The 17,980-nt window shown below is 32.2% G+C and overlaps 3 protein-coding genes across 3 annotated transcripts in view; all 3 read left to right on the top strand.

Moving 5' to 3' along the window:
• Nucleotides 1–7,167, top strand: part of LOC143234898 (uncharacterized) — a 42,767-nt gene extending 35,600 nt beyond the window's left edge. Inside the window, exons 13-14 of the mRNA XM_076472590.1 lie at nucleotides 3,491–3,821; nucleotides 5,453–7,167. Coding sequence (XP_076328705.1) covers nucleotides 3,491–3,821; nucleotides 5,453–5,718 — 597 coding nt within the window. The 3' untranslated portion in view covers nucleotides 5,719–7,167. The remainder of the gene's footprint in view (nucleotides 1–3,490; nucleotides 3,822–5,452) is intronic.
• The window catches only part of LOC143234511 (kinesin heavy chain-like), a 367,254-nt gene that overhangs the window by 95,047 nt on the left and 254,227 nt on the right, over nucleotides 1–17,980 (top strand). The window lies entirely within an intron of this gene.
• The window catches only part of LOC143234897 (uncharacterized), a 13,065-nt gene continuing 831 nt past the window's right edge, over nucleotides 5,747–17,980 (top strand). The window contains exons 1-6 of the mRNA XM_076472589.1: nucleotides 5,747–6,431; nucleotides 6,522–7,167; nucleotides 9,171–9,189; nucleotides 10,095–10,175; nucleotides 14,459–14,680; nucleotides 15,250–15,357. Of these exons, the coding sequence (XP_076328704.1) occupies nucleotides 5,747–6,431; nucleotides 6,522–7,167; nucleotides 9,171–9,189; nucleotides 10,095–10,175; nucleotides 14,459–14,680; nucleotides 15,250–15,357 (1,761 nt within the window). The remainder of the gene's footprint in view (nucleotides 6,432–6,521; nucleotides 7,168–9,170; nucleotides 9,190–10,094; nucleotides 10,176–14,458; nucleotides 14,681–15,249; nucleotides 15,358–17,980) is intronic.

Here is a 17,980-nt window from a genome sequence, read left to right as displayed (position 1 = left end):
ATACAAACAAAACTTTATCCTCTCTTATAATTACATACTAAATACAACAAAAAATCTTTATCCTCTCTTATAATACATACTAAATACAACAAAACTACATACTAAATTACAACAAAACTTTATCCTCTTATAATACATACCAAATACAAATAAAACTTTATCCTCTTATAGTACATACTAAATACAAATAAAACTTTATCCTCTTTATAATACATACTAAATACAACAAAAAACTTTATCCTCTTATAGTACATACTAAATACAATAAAAACTTTATCCTCTCTTATAGTACATACTAAATACAACAAAAAACTTTATCCTCTCTTATAATACATACTAAATACAAATAAAACTTTATCCTCTCTTATAGTACATACCAAATACAAATAAAAACTTTATCCTCTCTTATAGTACAAACTAAATACAACAAAAACTTTATCCTCTCTTATAGTACATACTAAATACAACAAAAAACTTTATCCTCTCTTATAATACATACTAAATACAAATAAAAACTTTATCCTCTCTTATAGTACATACCAAATACAAATAAAAACTTTATCCTCTCTTATAGTACAAACTAAATACAACAAAAACTTTATCCTCTCTTATAGTACAAACTAAATACAACAAAAAACTTTATCCTCTCTTATAGTACAAACTAAATACAAATAAAACATTATACAGGTACTACAGAAATACTGAAAGGTGTTGCAGCATCGGTACTCTGACAAACATAATTCTGATTTGTATGTTTTTTCATGACTTTATTGGGTTTGTATATTTTTTGGGTCTGGCTTTGATTGACCCCACACACCTGATGCTCATGTTTAGATCAGACCAGGCTGTAGATTTTGATGTTTATCATAATTTAAAGCATTCTTAAGTTTCTAAAAATTTTCATTTTTGTTTTTCAGTTAGTTGTACTACCTGTCATTTTAAAGGTAGTGTTAGAGTTTTATTAAAACCATGTCACTTCAAGATTGGACTCAAAAAATTATTAGTATATCATAGAATCTGGAAGTATTATTAGTGTTGGATAAGTTTTTTTTTTTTTTTTCAGAATTCTAAATGACATGTTGATTCTCCATATACTTACCATAACTTTAAATTATGGACTTGTAACTGTTGATTGATTTCATATTTTTTGTCTTTTCCTGATTTATAAAATTCAAGCATACTGTATTACCTTTGTCTGAGCACAAATAAGGAAGTCAAGGCATTGTTACATGTTAAAATCTACAGCTTAGTCTTCAAAATTATAAGTTTTATTTCATTGTAAGTAATGTTAATTATGTATACGTATTTTGATAATTGTCATCGAATACTTCATATGCTTAATTATACATTATTGTGAATTTGACAGAAAGCTAAACAAGTAGAACTGATGAAGTTGAGACAAAATTTGTTACCTGTACATTTTACTATTTAAGTTGTGAGGAAAGAAAACTTGTCTTCCAACTAAGATTTATAATGATTAAGTTAAGCAGCAATCTGGAAGATTAGTTATGGTTTTTCAAGAATACACACACACACACACACACGTGTACAATTCTCTAAATTCCACACACTTAAATGACTAAAAATATTTATATAATCAAAATGTCAGTCATTCCCTGTTAATTAATCAGATTTCATGATCTAAGAATTTGAATGAAGATATAGTTAACACATATACTAAAAAAAAACAAATGTACTAGGAGGCAACAGATCACACAAACACATGTCTAGAACCATTAGAGTTTGTACATAAGGAAAACACAAACTTTTAAAATAAATATTTTTACATGAGAACAAAATTCTACATACATTTTTTTTTTCTGGGAAAATGAATTTAAGAAACTAAAGCAAGAAAACTTTTTGTTCATTTTGTTACATTCTGTTGCTCAGCTTGTACATTTTGGTTAATTATTACATTGAGTTTGGTTTGTGTGTTTATAAGTTATTAATTAACAATGAGACATTCATTGTTTTAATTTATTGCAACAAGACTCACTGTAAATAATGAACCCTTTATAGTTAATATCTGTGTATAATTACTTTTGTAAATGGGAAATGTAGTTGTGGAATTTTTAAAAAGGAAGGCTTTATTTGTTGTTTTATCGATGTTTAAGTAAATTAAAACATGGCTTTGTGGTGGATAATTTTATATCAGTACTGGGAATACAAGGACGTAAGAGTTATTTTGTGACCTTGGGCTAATGTTTATTTTTAATGGGATTCAAAACATCTAACAGAGTTTGTATTTATGATTTTTAATGTGTTTCACAATAATAAAGTTAGGACTATTTATGTTTGTGTTATGTATTATTGACTGGTATTTTATTATTAAACAATAACTATAAACGCATACAAGATTTTGCTAGATAAAATGTTCCAGCCTAAGAACTCTTTACAATAATTGTAAATATAATAACAAGATTGTTATTGTTTTAGAGTGCCTTGGTATTTTGTATCAAGTATTTTTTACATGTAGCTGATACTCATGCATGTACGTTCAATACACAAGTATTAGCTTTTCTTAAAGTTTGTTAATCTAATTAATGTGATTGAAATATATCTCTTTGTACATCATATCTGTGACACTACACAACTTTAAGTAGGTCCTACATCATATCTGTGACACTACACAACTTTAAGTGAGTCCTACATCATATCTGTGACACTACAGAACTTTAAGTAGGTCCTACATCATATCTGTGACACTACACAACTTTAAGTAAGTCCTACATCATATCTGTGACACTACACAACTTTAAGTAGGTCCTACATCATATCTGTGACACTACACAACTTTAAGTAGGTCCTACATGATATCTGTGACACTACACAACTTTAAGTAGGTCCCAGATCATATCTGTGACACTACACAACTTTAAGTAGGTCCTACATGATATCTGTGACACTACACAACTTTAAGTAGGTCCTACATCATATCTGTGACACTACACAACTTTAAGTAGGTCCTACATCATATCTGTGACACTACACAACTTTAAGTAAGTCCTAAAACATATACAACTGAGTTCTGATTTTAATGGAAAGTTTTCTTGGGAAAGTTGATATTCATCATGTTTCTCGAGGACTGGACAAAGATAATTAAGTGTCCAGTTTGTGTATTCCAAAGGAAGCATTATGCATCTGGTATTTGTTTTACTTGTACTTATGGGTGTTAAACAAAACTTGCACTAAGAGTGTCTACATTTGCTCCAATCAACATATATTTGTATTTGGATAAAAATGAAACTGTATGGAACTGAGATAGTTAAACAAGGACAACTTTTCATGACAAAAAGAAACCATGATAAAACAAAATACTACTGTGTTCTTCATGTTTTTACTGTATGTGGTGGTGCTCCTATCAGCTCTATTTACTTGTAATTTAACAAATAATTGTCTTCAGGACATTTAGAATAAAGTTAAAATAATAATAAATATTCTTCTATGTGCATTTACTGGCTTTCTGAATTCAGTAATTATTTCTTCTCAGCATTTAACTCAGCATTGGCATACAGTTTACCTGACCCATTTGAACAAAATAATGGAGAAAACCAAAGTAATGCCTTCAATAGAAGCCTCTGGTGAAATCAAAGAGGAGATCACAGTGTTAGCTTCAACAGAAGCCTCTCATGATATCAAAGAGAAGACCATGGTGATGCCTTCAACAGAAGCCTCTGGTGAAATCAAAGAGAAGACCACAGCAGTGTCTTCAACAGAAATATCCATACCCTCTGATGAAGGTATGGGAAACTCTCAGCTGATTGATGTGAGGCTTGAAAGTCTTTTGACTCAGAGAGAGTTGCTGTTGAAGGAGGCAAAAGGTAATATTAATTACATATATGTGTTAATAAGATTGTTAGAACATAAATAACAAATATAGATTTTATAATCAATGTTACACTTTCTGTCTGTCAGTCATTTGAAACTATACAAGTAGGAAAAGTTTACTTGTAAGTATATTTCAAATTCAGGAATGAATTGACAGTGGAAGTTAATTTTGAATATGTTGGGAAGGGCCCCCTGCTAGTACAGCAGTAGGTCTACAGATTTACAATGCTAAAATCAGGGGTTCAATACCCCTCGGTGGGCTGAGCAGATAGTCCGATGTGACTTTGCTACAAGAAAACACACACACACTGTAAGAAAACACATGTTGGGAAGAAAGTTCTTAATATTTTGTACAATGTCTGTATTATGCTGTGAATGAAGTTAAAGAAGGAATGAAAATATAGCTTCAACAAAACCTTGATCAGTGTTAGTGGGGTCTTTGAACAGGTTGAAGTTTGTGGGCCATGTTTACTGATCTTGCCAGCTGTGTAAAGAAAATAAAATGTGAAAGAAATTGACTGTATGTAAAAGGAAAAATAAGTGTGTGTGTGTGTGTGTGTAAATTTATCAAAAACAATATGAAAATTGCAGCACAGGTTTAAAAATTTAAAATAACAGAAGTTTGTGTTTGAACATGTAACAAGTAATCTTTATAAAATTTAAAATACAAAAATAGAGCACATAAGTAAAATACAAGGTCAGAAAGAAAAACGAATGAACTCACAATTTGAGAAGACCTAGTGGAGAAGGTGTTTAACTCGCAGTCTGTTGGTAGCAGGTTCGAATCCCCATCACTGAACACACTTGCTGTCTCATTCATGAAGGCTTTATAATGTAAAGGTGAATCTCACTATTTTTTGGTAAAAGAGTAACCTAAGACTTGTTAGGAATGAATGATGCTTGCTAGCTGTTTTCTTTCCAGTCTATTGATGCTAAATTAGAGACAGTTAGTGCAGCTAACCCTTCTATAGCTTTGTGCAGAATTCTAAACCAGATCACAATTTCTGTATTAGGGTGGAGATGTCAATAAAAAAAATGCAGGGAAAAATTAAGATACAAAAGTTAATTCTAATAATAATTCTCCTATTTTGTACATCAAAAATGGTAGAATAAACACTGCCTACTGACTGTAATATACTGTTTCAGAAACATTCTGTGAAATGTTTTGTTCCAAACAAGTTTAATTTTGAATATGTTTTAACTTATGTAAAATGTTTGTTTATAATCCCCTGTAAATATTAGTTATTGATGGGTTTAAACCAAAGAGTTAATATGTTTATGGTTAGAACAAAAAAACAGGTTTTGAGCAGTTGATTAGAGGATAGGAATGTAACTTTAAATAAATTATTGTTAGAAATATTGTGTGTTCTTACTATTTTTTATTACAAAATTCTGTTAATTAGATATTGTTAATTAAAGTATCTTTAAGTTTGAATGTGAAAAAGTAAGTTTGAAAAATGTATTTAGAAACTGACATTAGAAATATTAACATTTCTACTCTATTACTTATGGTTGAGTGTATTATTCAGTAATGTTTTTATGTTCTTTATAGTTTGTTTCATATTAATTTTGTAGACATTCATAATAAAGTTGATATTTAACCATAGCTATTTGATTACAACAGCCATGCATCAGCGTCTTCTCGGTGTACATTTAAAAAATGTTGGTGAACTAAAACAAAGAGTCCTAGATGAATACCAAGTTGTTCTGGCTGTCCACAAAGAGATGAATGCAGAGCTGGATAAACTTGGGAAAGAAGCAAGTATGAGCTCAAAACTCAAATCTCTTGAGGCAGAAAAGTCTGAGCTGCTTGGAAAACTTGAAATCTTAAACCATCAGTTGGATGCAGGATATCAAAATCAGCAGTTGCAGCTTTTGGTAGCCCAGTAAAGATGGCGGCTGTTTAAATTGTAAATCCATGATTGATGACAAGAACCTTGCTTCAGGGAAAGAATCTTGTGGATCCCAGTTAGTATCTAAAGGAACATTGAGCCAGTCAATTACATCTTTGGAAGAAGGAAGACTTTCTTTATTTGGGAAGGTTCCATCTGAAGGAGGAGATGTTTTCCGAGAACTTGATAACCATTATCTCAATATGTATGAATTAAAAATTGTAGAGTACAAATCACAACTTCAGATATCAAAAGAAGAGCTTGAAAACAGTTACCAAAAAAGACTGGAAGCTGAGAGAGAGAAACATGAAAAACAAATTATGGATATTGAATGTCAGAAAACAAATCTAGAAAAAAAATATCAGAGTGATTTAGAGAGCTTAATTGCTAGCCATGAATCAGAAAAGAGAGCTCTGGAGCAAGTGTACTGTGAAAAGTTAGCAGAAGAAAGAAAAAAACTAAGTGAACATGCTCTTGTGTCCACTGTGGATGAAGATTCAGTGAATCATTTGTTTGATCTTGAGAAGTTGCGTTGTGAACTAGAAGAAAAATTTCTTGAAGAAAAAGACATGTTATGCAAAGAACACGTAACAAAAGTAAAAGAGTTAATTACAGAACACACTAAAGAATTAAAAGTTCTTCAAGAGTGTAGAAAAGATAAAAACGACCAAATGATTGGTTTTTCTAAAGACAGTGAAGCAGATGAAATACGTCAGTTGACTAAAGAAAAAGAAGAAATACTTCAAAATAAACTAGAGATAGAAACAAAACTGAATTCTCAGATGGCTGATCTGATCCAAGAGCATCATGATGATTTACAAGCTCAGATAGAAGACACGAACATTAGATTCAATGAACAGAGAAAGACATTCGAAGCAGAACTACATCATCAATTAGAAAGTATGAAGATGTATCACGGAAAGGAAATGCAGCTTCAAGAGAGAGTATTAAAAGAAAAACATGAGGAAACTTGTGCTACGTTAGAGGAAGAACACAAAAAACAACTGAAGGAATTGAAATCATCCCATTCAACAGAGATTCAGCAGTTGCAAGCAATGATTGAGGAACAGAAAATGACCAGTCAAAAGCAGATAGAAGATCTAAAAACTAATCATTCCTTGGAAGTCGATGCACTTCAGCACAAAATAGAAGATCTTCTTAAAAAGAACAGAGACTTGTTCTCAAAACATTTCTTAGAAATGGAAGAGGTTTCTCTTTTTTATTCAAATGAATCTAGACAGATGAGCAACAAGTTACGTGCTAAAATTGAAGAAGAAAAAACACAGTTATTGATGGAAGTATCTAAGTTAGTTGAGAAAGGAATTGAGAAAGGATTTGGTCATAAAGTAGAAATGATGATTTCAAACCTACTTCAAGCAATTAATTCCCTGATCACAGTTAAAACACGTGCAAAATCTTTAAGTGATCTTGAAGATGAAGATGATGGGTGAGTTATCTTTAAAAAGTATTTGTATAAATTCATTGAGAATTTAGAGAAACAAAGAGAAAGATAGATTCATAGGATTTAATTGAGATACATGTACTTAGCAGTAATTATTGATCAGTTTCCTCTAATAGGAAACATAATCAAGATGTGAAACTTTAAAAGAAGTTAGTCTTAGGAACATATAACATTACATGTAGGGAATTATCAATGTTTTGATTTATTTAATCATTGTCTAAACATTAGCTGTGTACCTTCAGCAGGTAACTAATATAGTGTGGGAAGAAAAACCCCCTTGTTGTTTTTCACTGAAAATATACATCAAACACAATTTAAAAAGGTGGTTTGTTTGTACTAACACATTTCAGGAGTGTTCAGTATCCTGAACAGGTGTTGATGATGTCCATCACTCTTGACTCTTTCAACACCAACACAACACAATGATCTTTTGTAGTCTACAGCCTTCTGTTTACATGTTGACATTCTTTTTTAACTTGAGAATAATGTCATTCAAATATCAAATTAAATTTTTGGTCATAATCTTACAATATTTTTCTACTGTGCTGCTTCAACTCTTAACCAATTAGATTTATAAATATGTTCATTTTTCTCACTGTTTTTTTTTTTATTGCCCTTAGTTCTCTTACCATATTTGAAAATTTTTACTATTGTTGAAAAAAACCACAGCAAAGCTTTAAATTTCAGTATAATTTCTCAGACTTGTAGTTAGTTCTAACTGTCATTACAAATCATTTATAAATCTTTAGTGTTTGGATTTTTTTTTATTAAATACAAACATGTCAATTTTGTGGTGGTATGTAATTTGAAATAACTTCTTTTTGTTCATTTCTGATCATTCGAACAGAATGTCTGATGCTTATTTTCATCTGGTAGTAAAATGGATTGTCTGAAATTAGTCATAAAAGTTATTACTGCATTTAAGTCTTGTAAACATATCGTAGAATTTGAGTGCTGTGGTATGAAAATACTAGTCTAAATTATTAATCTTTTCACTGCTTCTGCTTTAAAAACATGCATATTTTTGTGAGCTGTACACTGTTTGTGGCATTTAACTGTCTGGGAGGAACCATATCTTATATGGCAAGTCACTAGTCAATGGCTTAAGTACTGAAAGTGAGTGCCCTTAACTCTTGTATTTATATTCGTCCAAAGTTGTCAATTTACTAACACACATCTGGAACACTTACACAATTAAATGCTAAGACTTCTCTTGTCCTTCAATGGGACAGCACTAAGCCTGTAGATTTACAGTGCTAGAGTTCAAAGTCTAATTCCCTACAGTGCAGATAGCAGATAACATGATGTCACTTATTTCTGTAAACACAAATAACAAGATTTCTCATTCAATTGTGCTTCTCTAGTCTAATGTCCTTTATCTAATATTATTGAATTTTTAACATTTTCAACAAAATATATTAGGCATCAAAGGGTTCAGTTAACTTTTGTGTGGTTGGCTAAACTAGTGACATGGGCTAAGTATAATAAACATTATTGCTTTAAGCTCTAACTTCTGTGTTATAATTTAGTTGTTTGCTAGAGGGAGCTGCTAATTACGATGATTTTAGATCAAGAATGTTTGTATAGGTACTTGCAGAATCCAGAAACCTGCCATACTCAACAAAAGCAATAGTTCAGTATAGATACAAGAAAGGGTGATTTACTAAAGATTGATTCACTCATTGATTGACTAAAAGCATTCAGATCACTGAGTGTTAGGGCTTCTAAGAGTTAATCAGTACATTATGTAGTTATCAATTGAAGAAATGTATTGTTAAACTTTATTATATTATACTTATTGTAGTTTCAGAGTTTTGAAAAGTATTGTATTTGAAGTTAGGCCTATAGGTGTGCATGGCTATAGCAAACATTAGAAAAGAAAGCATTATTGTTGTGTGAATTGCATTTTGCATCAGTTTTATTAAATAATTCATAAGAATGTGTCAAATTGTGGAATGACATTACAACAGTGTTTATATATGTAACAGGAAAACTTTCCATAATAAGGTAATATAACACTGTGATATATCACTGTAGAATTTGTCTGAATTTGTTTTTCATTCTGTTAATTTTAAAACATCAGCTTAATTTCTTTCAGGTAATATTTATTTCAATATTTATTTTATGTTTGAAGATCTGTTTTATGGTATCAAAACTGTGGATAATTTTCTATGAACATTCAGATTTTTGTTGATCATGAAAGCTAATTTTTTACCATTGGAAATTTCCAGAGTCATGTTTTGATACGTGTATTGCTTCAGTTTATAACAGCTTCAATATCTTTAATTAGTTATATAACAATATAAATAACATATACATCAGTAAGAGCAATTCTAAATTTGAAATTAACTGGAAGTACCTAATATTATGAACCACTGTGATAGAAATTACAAGCTTATAGTGATACAATGAATTCATAATGCTTTTGGCCATAATCAGAGTAATTTAATATATTGTGAACTTGGAAAGTTATTGTGGAATGCAGCTGTAACAAAAAAGTTTTAAGTTGTTGCTGAAAGAAAATTTTGTTTGCTTTTTGAGCCAAAACTTTTCTCTGTATTTTGAGATTTTAAAATCAGTTTAGGGTTTCAGTAATAATAGTAAATAAAAAATAAAAATAGCCATACTATAACTGTAGTTATTGTGGGTAAAATGTGATGCAGACAATTTACAGAACATATGAAACTTAATACTACAACACTGAATTAGTTTTCTTCATTAAATATCACATTGAACACATTCACATGTTATATTTTTTGTATTTGGTCTTGGTAAAATATGGCTATTTACATTATTAAGTAATATAATGCCAAAGTTATGAAAATATTGTAATTTATTCTGTTAAAATAATTTATTTTCTGTTTTGATTGTTGTAGCTTTCTGATCTCCAAAGCTCTTTTTTTTTTAAATAGAGAAACTTGAGAGCAAAACATTGCAATGTTTTGAGTTCCAGTATAAGTGAAGAAGACCAGTTGCTAAAGGAAAACCAAAAGGTAATAACTTGCATAAGACAAACGTTAACCCTACCAAATTTTTATGTGAAAGTTACCCAAAAGGAAAGATCACAGCTAGCTTATTGAAACTTCTTTATTATTACTCACAACATATTGACATCCATGATTTGTGGTTTAAGTCTTTTGTACATGGAGACTACACCATTCTCTGTGGTTAGGATTTTAAATTATACATCATACCTTTCTACAGCACGCGTTTATTATTCATAGTTTTGCCTTTGTGGTTGCTCACATCTTTAGAAACAGTGTAACTTTCAAACAGGGTCTAAGTAATTTGACAAACAACATAAACTTTCAATGGTGATGTTCTGAACAAAATATAAATGTTGCTGGTAGTCGAGCTGTCTTGACAAACTGACATCTCGTCATTGCCGACAGTCTAGCAGCTTCTTAATTAAGTAGTCATATAAAATCTCAGTGTATAATGACTAGTTATATAAGTCTTGTTTATGGGGAAATCAGTTTAAAAATACTGAGTACAAAGTGCCAGTTAATAATTCTGAGTACTAAGTGCCAGCTAATAATTCTGAGTACAAAGTGCCAGCTAATAATTCTGAATACTAAGTGCCAGCTAATGAATTCTGAGTACTAAGTGCCAGCTAATAATTCTGAGTACTAAGTGCCAGCTAATAATTCGAGTACTAAGTGCTAGTAAGCTAATTCTGAGTACTAAGTGCTAGCTAATAATTCTGAGTACTAAGCACCGGTTAGTAATACTAAGTTCTAAGTGCGGTTAGTAATACAGGTACTAAAGCGGTTAGTAATACTGAGTACTAAGCGCCGGTTAGTAATACTGAGTACTAAGCCTAGTTAGTAATTCTGAGTACTAAGCACCAGTTAGTAATACTGAGTACTAAGCGCCCGGTTAGTAATACTGAGTACTAAAAGCGCCAGTTAGTAATACTGAGTACTAAGCACCAGTTAGTAATACTGAGTACTATTCAGTTAGTAATTCTGAGTACTAAGCCAGTTAGTAATTCTGAGTACTAAGCACCAGTTGAGTAATACCCTGGTGCTAGCGCCAGTTAGTAATTCTGAGTACTAAGCATGGTTAGTAATTCTGAGTACTAAGCACCAGTTAGTAATACTGAGTACTAAGCACCAGTTAGTAATACTGAGTACTAAGCGCCCAGTTAGTAATACTGAGTACTAAGCACCAGTTAGTAATACTGAATTACCGGTTAGTAATACTGAGTACTAAGCGCCCGGTTAGTAATACTGAGTACTAAAAGCCAGTTAGTAATACTGAGTACTAAGCCAGTTAGTAATACTGAGTACTAAGCGCCAGTTAGTAATACTGAGGTACTAAGCATCAGTTAGTAATACTGAGTTCTAAGCGCCCGGTTAGTAATACTGAGTACTAAGCATCAGTTAGTAATACTGAGTTCTAAGCGCCAGTTAGTAATTCTGAGTTCACAAGCGCGGTTAGTAATTCTGAGTTCTAAGCGCCCGGTTAGTAATTCTGAGTTCTAAGCGCCCGGTTAGTAATACTGAGTACTAAGCATCAGTTAGTAATACTGAGTTCTGCGCGGTTAGTAATTCCTGAGTTCTAAGCGCGGTTAGTAATTCTGAGTTCTAAGCGCCCGGTTAGTAATGCTGAGTACTAAGCGCGGTTAGAAATAATACTGAGTTACTAAGCGCCAGTTAGTAATACTGAGTACTAAGCATCAGTTAGTAATACTGAGTTCTAAGCGGTTATAATTCTGAGTTCTAAGCGCCGGTTAGTAATATGCAAGTACAATTATTGCGGTTAGTAATACTGAGTACTAAGCGCCGGTTAGTAATACTGAGTACTAAAGCGGCCGGTTAGTAATACTGAGTACTAAGCCAGTTAGTAATACTGGTACTAAGCGCCAGTTAAGCAATACTGAGTACTAAAAGCGCCAGTTAGTAATACTGAGTACTAAGCATCAGTTAGTAATACTGAGTTCTAAGCGCCCGGTTAGTAATTCTGAGTACTAAGCACCAGTTAAATACTGAGTACTGAGTACCAGTTAGTAATACTGAGTACTAAAAGCGCCAGTTAGTAATACTGAGTACTAGCACCAGTTAGTAATACTGAGTACTAAGCCGGTTAGTAATACTGAGTACTAAGCGCCCGGTTAGTAATACTGAGTACTAAGCGCCGGTTAGTAATACTGAGTACTAAGCCAGTTAGTAATACTGAGTACTAAAGCTAGTTAGTTAACACTGAGCAGCAAAGCCAGTTAGTAATACTGAGTACTAAGCATCAGTTAATAATACTGAGTTCTAAGCGCCGGTTAGTAATTCTGAGTTCTAAGCGCCAGTTAGTAATTCTGAGTTCTAAGCGCGGTTAGTAATTCTGAGTTCTGGCTCCGGTTAGTAATTCTGAGTTCTAAGCGCCGGTTAGTAATAACTGAGTACCAAGCATCAGTTAGTAATACTACTGAGTTCTAAGCCACCGGTTAGTAATTCTGAGTTCTAAAGCGGTTAGTAATTCTGAGTTCTAAGCCGGTTAGTAATAACTGAGTACTGTACCGGTTAGTAATACTGAGTACCAACCGCCAGTTTAGTAATACTGAGTACTAAGCATCAGTTAGTAACACTGAGTTCTAAGCCGGTTAGTAATTCTGAGTTCTAAGCGCCGTTTGTAATACTGGTAGCAGTGCGGTTAGTAATACTGAGTACTAAGCGCCGGTTAGTAATTCTGAGTTCTAAGCCACCGGTTAGTAATATGAGTACTAAGCCTTGGTTAGTAATTCTGAGTTCTAAGCTACCGGTTAGTAATACTGAGTACAGTGTTATTGCGGTTAGTAATACTGAGTACAGTGTGGGTTAGTAATACTGAGTTCTAAGCGGTTAGTAATTCTGAGTTCTGCGCGGTTAGTAATACTGAATACTAAGCGCCGGTTAGTAATTCTGAGTTCTGCTACCGTTAGTAATGACCAAGAGTACAGTCGCGGTTAGTAATACTGAGTACAGTGTGCGGTTAGTAATGACTGAGTGCGGTGTGCGGTTACTGGAGTACAGTGTGCGGTTAGTAATACTGAGAGTTCTAGCGCCGGTTAGTAATTCTGAGTTCTAAAGCGGTTAGTAATTCTGAGTTCTAAGCGGTTAGTAATACTGAGTACAGTGTGCGGTTAGTAATTCTGAGTCCTAAGCACCAGCTAATAATTCTGAGTACAGAGTGCCAGCTAATAATTCTGAGTTGCGAGTGCCGGTTGAGTACTAAGCACCAGTTAGTAATACTGAGTACTAAGCACCTGTTAGTAATACTGAGTAATAAGCACCAGTTAGTAATACTGAGTTCTGCCGCGGTTAGTAATTCTGAGTTCTGCTAGCGGTTAGTACCCCTGAGTTCTAAGCGCCGGTTAGTAATACTGAGTACAGTGTGCGGTTAGTAATACTGAGTACTAAGCGCGGGTTAGTAATTCTGAGTTCTAAGCGCCGGTTAGTAATACTGAGTACTAAAGCCGTTAGTAATTCTGAGTTCTAAGCGCCGGTTAGTAATACTGAGTACAGTGTGCGGTTAGTAATACTGAGTACAGTGAGCGGTTAGTAATACTGAGTTCTAAGCGCCGGTTAATAATTCCTGAGTTCTAAAGCCGGTTAGTAATACTGAGTACTAAGCGCCGGTTAGTAATTCTGAGTTCTAAAAGCGGTTAGTAATACTGAGTACAGTGTGCGGTTAGTAATACCGAGTACAGTGCGCGGGTTAGTAATACTGATACGTTGTGCGGTTAGTAATACTGAGTACAGTGTGCCGGTTAGTAATAATTGAGTACAGTGTGCCGGTTAGTAATACTGAGTTCTAAGCGTCAAGTTAGTAATTCTGAGTTCTAAGCTACCGGTTAGTAATTCTGAGTTCTAAGCCGGGTTAGTAATTCTGAGTTCTAAGCTACCGGTTAGTAATGACTGAAGTGTGCGGTTAGTAATTCTGAGTCCTAAGCACCAGCTAATAATTCTGAGTACAGAGTGCCAGCTAATAATTCTGAGTACAGAGTGCCGGTTAGTAATACTGAGTACTAAGCACCAGTTAGTAATACTGAGTACTAAGCACCTGTTAGTAATACTGAGTACTAAGCACTAGTTAGTAATACTGAGTACTAGCGCCGGTTAGTAACCACATTTTTGTACAGTTGATATTTTCTCAGAGAATGTAATTATTTGTCCATAGGATTGGAGAGTTTTAATTTTATCTATGTATCCTCTTAGTAATTTGCAAATGTTAACTATAATAATATTTATTTATGTTTACATACTTCTTATTTCATTTGTTCTATTTTCAAATTACTTGACAGGTTGAGGTTAGGGAATTACATGAACATTTTAAAATTGACCTAGAGAAAGCCAAAGTTCAGGCCAAGAAGGAAGCAAATAAAAAAGAACAACAGAATGAAGCTGGTATGTTAAAAGAAATGGAGAAATTACGTCTTAAGATGGAAATGGACATGGCTGTCTATGCAAGTGAAAATGAAAGACTAGCTCGAGAACTAGAGGAATTGAGAGACCACATTCACTTGGTAGGTTCTAAAACTGTTCACGTTCTTTAGGGGTAATTGCAGTACATTTTTATTTGAAGCAAATCCTAATTGAGAAGACAAAAATGATAAAATGTATAAATTCTACAAAATTGTACTCAGTGATAATATTTTGTCATAAGGTATTCTCATTAATTTCTGTTTTATTAAAAAATTACATGTTTGTTCCTCAGGGACTTGCTGCCTTCAATATCCACATCAAACTGAAAGCCTAATTTACTTCTGTTTATGGATACATATTCTAAAAGTAAATAATGTTGATTTCACTGTTGAAAAACTTATCCAAAATTACCAGCTTTAAATTGATTTTCAGAATTCTAGATTAATTTTATATATTTTTTAAATACTTGTGTTCATTTTAAGTTGTATAAAACATATCCCAGTGTTTTTAGTTTTAATTTGTTCTGCAACAAAACAAACAGAAGTTTGAAACATGGTGGTTGATGTTTTCTGAGTAGAAGAAATTAGATATACATCTGGCTGGAAATTATGAGAAGACTTCCTATGTGTAAGTTATCTCTTGATGACTCTCTCTGTTGTTTTTTTTTCAGCTTGAAAAAAGAAAAACAAATTTGGAACATAAGATTGGGAGAGCAAAAATAGGAAAGAGGACGTGTGAAACGTATAAACTAACTTCTACTGGTACTAGCGTTACCCAGGCATGTAGTTATTTCTAATACTAAATGTTTGAATGTAAAATTAGTTTATAGAGAATAAAATTTACATGTACAGGAACTGACATTCAGCTAACTTTAAAATTTAAACTTACATTTGTGAAGGTAGTGGTATATTTAACAGAAAAGTATTAAAATACTTGTTAAAAAACATATTTAATATATACATCATTTATTTTTCTTAAAGAAATTCTAAGCTAACAGAACATAGCATTTATTCAATGTAAGTTAAAGTTAACATATTGTGGTATGATAATTATTTTACTTAATTTTACTGTGCTTGCAATTGAAAATAGTTAATTATGTGATTATTAGATTTTGTGAAAATTTGTGCCACAGTTTAGTATTCACAGAAAAATTTGCTTTTCATAAGAGAAAAAAAGATGACTTTTATTAACAAGTACACACTGTGTGCTTCATGTCTGAATAATTATGATTTATCACCTAAGTTAGTACAGAAATAGTCTATTAGTTTTGTGAATTATGAAGTATAAATTCATTCTATACATTGTTTAGAAATGACACGTGGCTGTTTGATCTATGCCTTACAAGGATGAACGTAACTGATTTAACTTGAGATTTAGAATGCTTACTTTATGACTTCAGTCAAGCTTTCTTTAGAAAGCGTTGTAAGATGTATGTTTCCTGTCCTCTTGGCAAAACATTCAAGAGTGATTATCTTATTTAATATTTATATTTTCATCATCACATATTGAAAGTAATCTTCTGCTTAGAGTAAGAGTTTGTTTTGTTTTCATTTCATTAGCACCGTGCTCTTCTTTCTGGCACAGTATCTAATCAAAAGCTGATATAACCATACCTCTGATAACAAAATTTTTCAAGGACTTTAGTTAAGCTTCTAAATAAACAGGAATGTGATAAGGGTATAGTTTCTTCTCTGAAACAAACATTTAACATTGATTTCAGTAGTGAAAAAATTAATTTATATGTTTGTGAATGTTTTCATCTCAATAAAACATACATTTATTTCATTGAAAAGAAATATTTTTGGTTTGGTAATTGAGAGAAATTTCTATTTTCAGTAATATTGGCTTAAGCTTTTGATGCAAGAACATTATTTCCATTATGAGCTAGTTTATGTATGTGTAACAGAATGTCAGGTTATTTTCTGAATGTGTTACAACATGGCTGCTGGTGCATGTGTGTTTTCAGTGCTAACAATATTTACTAAAAAATGTCCTTGTTTGCATGGAACTAATCGTAACTCCTCTTTTTGTGCATAGCATGCATAGGACTGTTTCTGTGAAGAGGTTCTCAAAAAAGTATGCCATTAAGCATGACTAGTTGGTTGTATGCGTATATACTTAATATATCTTGTAGGCTTAGTTCTTTAACTGGAATTGTGATTAATAAGTGATTAAATATTATACCATTATTGTTAACATGCAGGGCTCAAAATTAGTGGTGTCCAGCTGGCTAAATGGCAGTGGTCTCTAGAGTTTAGCCAGTGACATCAGGATATATTGGCAATTTTTACCACTTGGTAATGAAGACTGATTATGAATATTCAAAGCAATTTTAAATGCTGGTCAAAATTATTTCAATAAAATGTTTAAAAAAAACAATAATAATTCTGGCTATGGCAAAACATGTTGGGAAATTTGTGTTACGTTAATGTATTGTACTTAATTATTATTTACATTTTCAAGATGGGAAATACATGTTATCGGAAAGTGAAGTATATTGTTCTTGTATTCTACAATTTCATGTTAGGTGTAATTACCACATCAGTTGAGATAAAATTTGATAGTATATTTAAAAAATATGAAATTGAAAATATGTCATTTCTTGAATATTGGAATCAGCTGACCAGGTGTGTTGGCTAAAGGGCATGCACCTCATAATGTTATTTATTTGTCAGTGAAGCTGGAGCTATAGCAAGGTGCCTCTGAAGTAACACAGTTATTTTCCAATAGCCAAAAAGCTAGTTTATGGTCCTGACTTGTATGTAATTAAGGGTATTAATGAACTGTGACCCTTGTGTTTTTTTCTATAGAACATTTGTTATTGTTACATGTACATTCACTAGCATATACATGTAAAATAATTCTTAAACGACTCGTCAGAGTATCACATTTTTGGTGTTATGAATACCAGTTAATTATTGGTATTAATAGTAGAAACCCCAAAGGATGTAATTATGTAGTTTATAGTATATGAACTTTATGTATTTGTTAAGAATGTGCAGTTCTACCAGTTATGGTATGATGAAAATTTTAGAACTAAAGCACTAGACATAATACTGGTATCATCATTATGACAACTGTACAACACTTCAAGGATTAAACATAAAATTTTGCTGTATGTGTAATTTTGATAGTGTTTGGAGTATTGCATATTTCGTGTAAGAAATGTAGATTAGCATGAAGAAAATGTGCTCAATTTTAAAAAGGTTATAAAAGTGTTATTACAGTAAGTGACACTTTCATATGTTTGTGTATATATTACATTATGGTGATAGTTAGTATTGTGTAACTTTCAGGTAAAGAAAAGTTCTGATAAAATATCTTGCATATTCTTTTAATTTTTTTACTAGCACTACCCTCTGTTGGTGCAAAATATTTCATCACTTTACGCCTGTTTAGGT

This window comes from Tachypleus tridentatus, chromosome 12 (genome assembly GCF_004210375.1).
Source record: "Tachypleus tridentatus isolate NWPU-2018 chromosome 12, ASM421037v1, whole genome shotgun sequence".
Taxonomy (NCBI): domain Eukaryota; kingdom Metazoa; phylum Arthropoda; class Merostomata; order Xiphosura; family Limulidae; genus Tachypleus; species Tachypleus tridentatus.
Note: the sequence above shows the minus strand (reverse complement) of the source record. Positions and strands in the feature narration are given on the sequence as shown.